At 40.4% G+C, this 4,826-nt stretch overlaps 1 protein-coding gene across 1 annotated transcript; it reads right to left on the bottom strand.

The window, feature by feature from the left end:
* Positions 1-257: 257 nt before the first annotated feature.
* Positions 258-2,549, bottom strand: LOC144716680 (cytochrome P450 704C1-like). The gene is made up of 6 exons (XM_078591883.1): positions 2,109-2,549; positions 1,812-2,027; positions 1,452-1,727; positions 1,034-1,366; positions 740-943; positions 258-669 (listed from the first exon to the last, which is right to left on the bottom strand). Exons 1-6 carry the CDS (start codon positions 2,415-2,417, stop codon positions 592-594), a joined length of 1,416 nt encoding a protein of 471 aa, XP_078448009.1. The 5' UTR covers positions 2,418-2,549; the 3' UTR covers positions 258-591.
* Between the last annotated feature and the right edge of the window lie 2,277 nt (positions 2,550-4,826).

Genomic DNA, 4,826 nt, shown 5'->3' with positions numbered 1-4,826 from the left:
ATCGCCTAATATAGAGATGCACAATAATCATTTGACTGTTTAAAATTGGCTATCTCCACCTTGACAGTACTGATCCTTCCTGCCTTCTCACAATAATTTGAGTTGGAAACGAACGCTTCAGGGGTAGGTGCGGGTTTTGGACCTTGGCTGTCTCACCAGCGTTTGACGATATCGGATCGAAGCGATTATCATATTCAAAGTTTAGCGCTACTACTACAAATACAGAGACAATCTCCATCAGTATCGTATTGCAAACATTGAAAAGCGACAGCCAAACATATTGGATCTTGATTATCTCACAAGCATTACACGATATTGGACCGAAGCGATTATCTTTATCAAAGCTTTGCGCTATTACTATAACTTCAGAGACAATCCCCATCCGTATCGTATTCTGAACCTTGAAAGCTACAGCTAACCATACAAAATATTCACGCAAGAAAAACACAGGTTTATCTCTACTGTTGGATGTCAGTCTAGCTCAAGCCATCATCGTCTAAATGCATGCAGGCTAAGGCCTCCCTCAATGTGGAGCGCCAGCATGGGCTTATACGACACGGCCTTTCCCTTTTCACCAAGCTCAAAGACAAATTAGCGGACGAGCACCGCCGCGAAAATCATCATCTGTCTGTACGCGAAATCCTTCCCCAGGCACATACGGGGTCCCGCCTGGATTATTTCGTCCAAAATTTCAGGGCAAACATAAATAATCAGTTTTATTATGACATGTTTTATCTACCTGGAAGGCGGTGAACTTGTATGGGCTCTCTTGGCGATAAACGCCCTGTTCGTCGAGCCATCTTTCAGGCCGGAATTCCTCTGCGTCTTCACCCCAGATGTACTTCATCCTGCCCATGGCGTAGGGCTGGTATGAGATGGATTCCCCCTTCCAAATGTCGAGCCCATCGGGAAGCCGGTCGTCCTCAAAGCACATCTTGCCGTCCTGCAGACCGAAAACGGGAAGAGTTCAGGCCCCAAATTGGCTCAACTATCCGGATAATACACGATGAATTCTGCCTGATTTTTCTCTAACCAAGGGGACCGCTGGATAGAGCCGGAGAGTCTCAGATAGAGAAGCTCGGAGATAGTTCATCTCAGCCAGTGCGGCCTCCGTAATACCCATGGCGAAGTCCTCGAACGAATCGGCCTTGCCTACGAGGACTTCAACTTCTCGGTCAACCTTCTTCTGCACAGACGGGTGCATACAGAGCATGAAGAAGAACCAGGATAGAGTGCCCGCCGTTGTATCCTTGCCGGCGATCACGAAGTTGAGCATTATATCTCTCAAGTATTTGAGGCTCAACTCGTTGGAGTCTTCCGCCCTCTCTAGAAGAAACCGCGATAGAATGTCCTCTCCCTGCGTAATCTGCAGTCCCGTCGTCCACTCTCAGAGAGAGAGAGAGAGAGAGAGAGAGAGAGAGAGAGAGGAGATAACGAGCTCGAAGAAAGACCTTGTTCAGACCGAGGGAGATTTTCTTGTTTATTATCTTGTAGACGTATTCATCCACTCTGTAGATGTTCTTTCGCAACTTGCCCTCCGAGCCAACGTTAAGAAACCTTTCCAGCTTCCAGAAGGGATTAACATACCGCCACATGATTAGTTCGTTCGATTCGTCAAACGCCCGCACAAACTCGCGCCCTTCTTTGTCAGAACCATGCACGCAGTTGAGCTCGATACCAAACGCCACCTCAAAAATTGAGTCCATTGTTGATCTCATGAACAGATCCTGAGAACAAACGACGGGGATTTCTCCTTTAATAATTGTTCATAAAATTAAAAAAAGAAAAAAAGAAAAGACAACGAGGCGTGCCTGAACGTCTAACACCTCGCCGGAGGTGGTAGCGCCTGAGACAACCTCAGCAATCTTGGCAGCGTTTTTCTTGAAATTTTTGCTGCTGTAGTCCTTCAAGAACCTCGTAGAGAACTGTCGACTCGACAGCTTCCTCTGATGGAGCCACTTGCCTGCGTCGACGGTGAAAATCCCGTCCCCAAAGAGATCCTCCATGACATCGTAGTTGTAAGAACCCTAATTTTTCTTCCCTCGTCAGCACTCAGCAGCTATACAACGCAACTAAAGAGAACATCCAGTCTTCAGATAGTCTCTCACCTTCCCGTAAATATGGAACTTGGAGGACAGGATGTGCTCTACAACGGCGGGATCGCAGGTGTAGATCTCGTAGCAGTTAAGTCCCATGAGGATGCGAAATGTCTTGTGGCGGCGAGAGATCTCCGTAAGATGGTCGTATATCCGATGGTAGCGCAAAACAAGCCCAAGTACCGAGCCTACAGTGGGAGGGTATTTATAATAACTTCGTCGGCGCCACCATCTCCGGCTCCAGAGAGCGACGAAGGTCGCGAGCACCGCCGCTACTGCGATGGAGGACGTCAGTACGAGCGATTCAGTGACTTTCTCCATTAGCTAAGCGTAGATCGTGAGTGGAGAAGGGAAGGCCAGTCGGCGTTCATACCCTCAGAAACGCTTGCCCTGCGGTGGCTTAGAGCTTATCCCTTACCCGCTAACGAACAAGCTCCTTGGACTGATGCCAGTCGTGATGATCATGTGGGCTTCATCCATGGCCGTATAATGATTCAAATCGACGACTATGAATATCAAAATAAGTCTTTGGTTTTAAAAATATTCATACACAGGGTACACCATGAAAATTTTTAAAAGAGTTTCCTTGCGTGTCGTAGGGAAGGAAAAAATATCAAACATAAATGAGGCGCATGTCCTGTGGCGACGTCGCCAAAGTTGTTCCGTGCCATTTTCTCTTACTGGGTTAAAAAGTTAAATGGGGGGACCCGAAATGTTCCGCAGCATGCTAAAGTACAGTCATTATACTTGAGCAACGAAGAAAGTGACAAAACCTAGCCCACAGGAAGAAACTTGACCAACTTGTATACAAACTGTGGTGACAGTGCTTAGGGACAAGGATATCTGAGAAGATTGCAAGCTCATATTTCCTGTATTTTCTGAACATTAGTGAAAATCGAAGTTTACAGAGTGGTATCAGAAGTCGGGGTCTGTTGCATCCTTACTCGACCCTAGGAATGAATTGTTCGTCAGAATTCGTACAGGAAATATGTGTAATCATAAATTCTTTCTTTCAAAAGAATCGAATGAAATATTCATGAATGCAGCACACGCATTTGATGTGTAATCAATCAATATGTGTAATCATAAATACAACTTCATGTGCTTATCCCTATATCTGACCTAAGAGATATTTGAATCTCATGATTAGAAACTCATGCATCTTAGTCAAAACATAGTCCTTCATGTACAATATGTCATTGGTGTCTCGGGTTAATAGATCAGTTATACGATCGTGCCATGAATCAACCTAATTGCTGTTTCGGTATAATATCAGTCAAAGATTCATACAGGTCTCTTCAATCTACCCTTTCTCTAAGTAGTACGTACCATCTATTCCTAGTGCCTCCACACTAATGGTCACAGGATCTGACTCACTTATCATATAAATAGAATCATATAGCGTTTTATCCGGATAGCCAGATGTGTATCATGAGCATCCATCGAGTAGGAGTATTCAGAATGTATACTTAAACAATGGTAATCAGTATATGATGATCTCATCACAATAATGGTAATTCACTGTCACTGAATGTACCCCTATTTCATCTGGATCCCCATACAAATGATTACATTATTAACCTTACTCGTGATATGAGGAGACCCGATAGAGTTGTTCTACCTAGATATTTTGATGTCTTTCTCCAATATTTTGAACTATAATATTTTGAGAATTTATTAAATATCTGAGTTAATCTATTTTTTGTTATATATTCAAATTTTATTTCTCTATCTATCATGTTTGATAACTACCATAATTACATTTTCTATAGTCTTACATCAAAATAATATAATTTCTAATCTGACATTTGATCTATTTTGAAATATGTATTTCTTCTATTATCTTATTACTTATCATAATATATGATTTATGTAATACCTTGGCCATTTATTATTAACATGTGAGATCGTAATCTGATTCTATCCTAGATGCTTCCTAGTTTTTAACTTTTATTATGAATATTAAGACAGATTATAAATTACTTTTACTTCCCTATATATTGGAATATTAATAAAACCATAAAAGTCTTCCCCCCTATGTGTAAGATGATTTAGTTTGCAATACCCATTACAGATCTTAAATATTAAAGTGTCCTCATTTATCTTTAAATATGGAGAAAAATATTTGTTTTTGAAACTTGAGAATATAATACTGTGTCATAAAAAAATTTGATGAAAAAATGAACCATATTGAGAAATTCAGATGTTTGGCATGGCATGAGTTGGAAATTCACAGGTTCTTGGAAACAAACAACGATGAGCATTTTATACTGAGAATATTAAATATGATGACCTTCATAAGTTTAATTGTTTTTGGAAGAGTGAGTAAGGAAATCAATTAATTTTTTATCCTCTGAGAGAAACCTAGAAAGACGTAAGAGTGTTTATCAATAATAAAAGAGATAAAATTTAATATGTCTCTGTAAATCTTAATATGATTTCCTTGTCAAAATTACTTTTAGATTATAATGCATTATTAAAATAATATTTCACTACAAAAAAATAGTAGAAACCTTGTGACAACCATTTCCCAACTATGCATCCAATTAATAATCTCATAATCAGGGGCCTTCATTAAGTTTTCATTGATATTTGAGTTATATAAAGAATAATAGTAAACATTTACTCATTGGAATGAGACTACATAGCAATGTGTAAGGTCATCTCGATTGGTAATGTTAATCACAAATTTATTTGTATTTAAGTGGTGATTAAGGTTTTAAGAAGTGA

The sequence above is a fragment of the Wolffia australiana genome, chromosome 2, assembly GCF_029677425.1.
Source record: "Wolffia australiana isolate 7733 chromosome 2, ASM2967742v1".
Lineage (NCBI taxonomy): Eukaryota > Viridiplantae > Streptophyta > Magnoliopsida > Alismatales > Araceae > Wolffia > Wolffia australiana.
This window is presented reverse-complemented; position numbering and strand designations above follow the sequence as displayed.

Coding starts and splice junctions, on each gene's coding strand:
- LOC144716680 (XM_078591883.1), bottom strand. CDS start 2,417: ATGGAGAAAGTCACTGAATCGCTCGTACTGACGTCCTCCATCGCAGTA. Junction 944..1,033: donor TCTATCCAGCGGTCCCCTTG/GTTAGAGAAAAA, acceptor TTCGGTCTGCAG/GACGGCAAGATGTGCTTTGA. Junction 670..739: donor ACAAGTTCACCGCCTTCCAG/GTAGATAAAACA, acceptor GAAATAATCCAG/GCGGGACCCCGTATGTGCCT.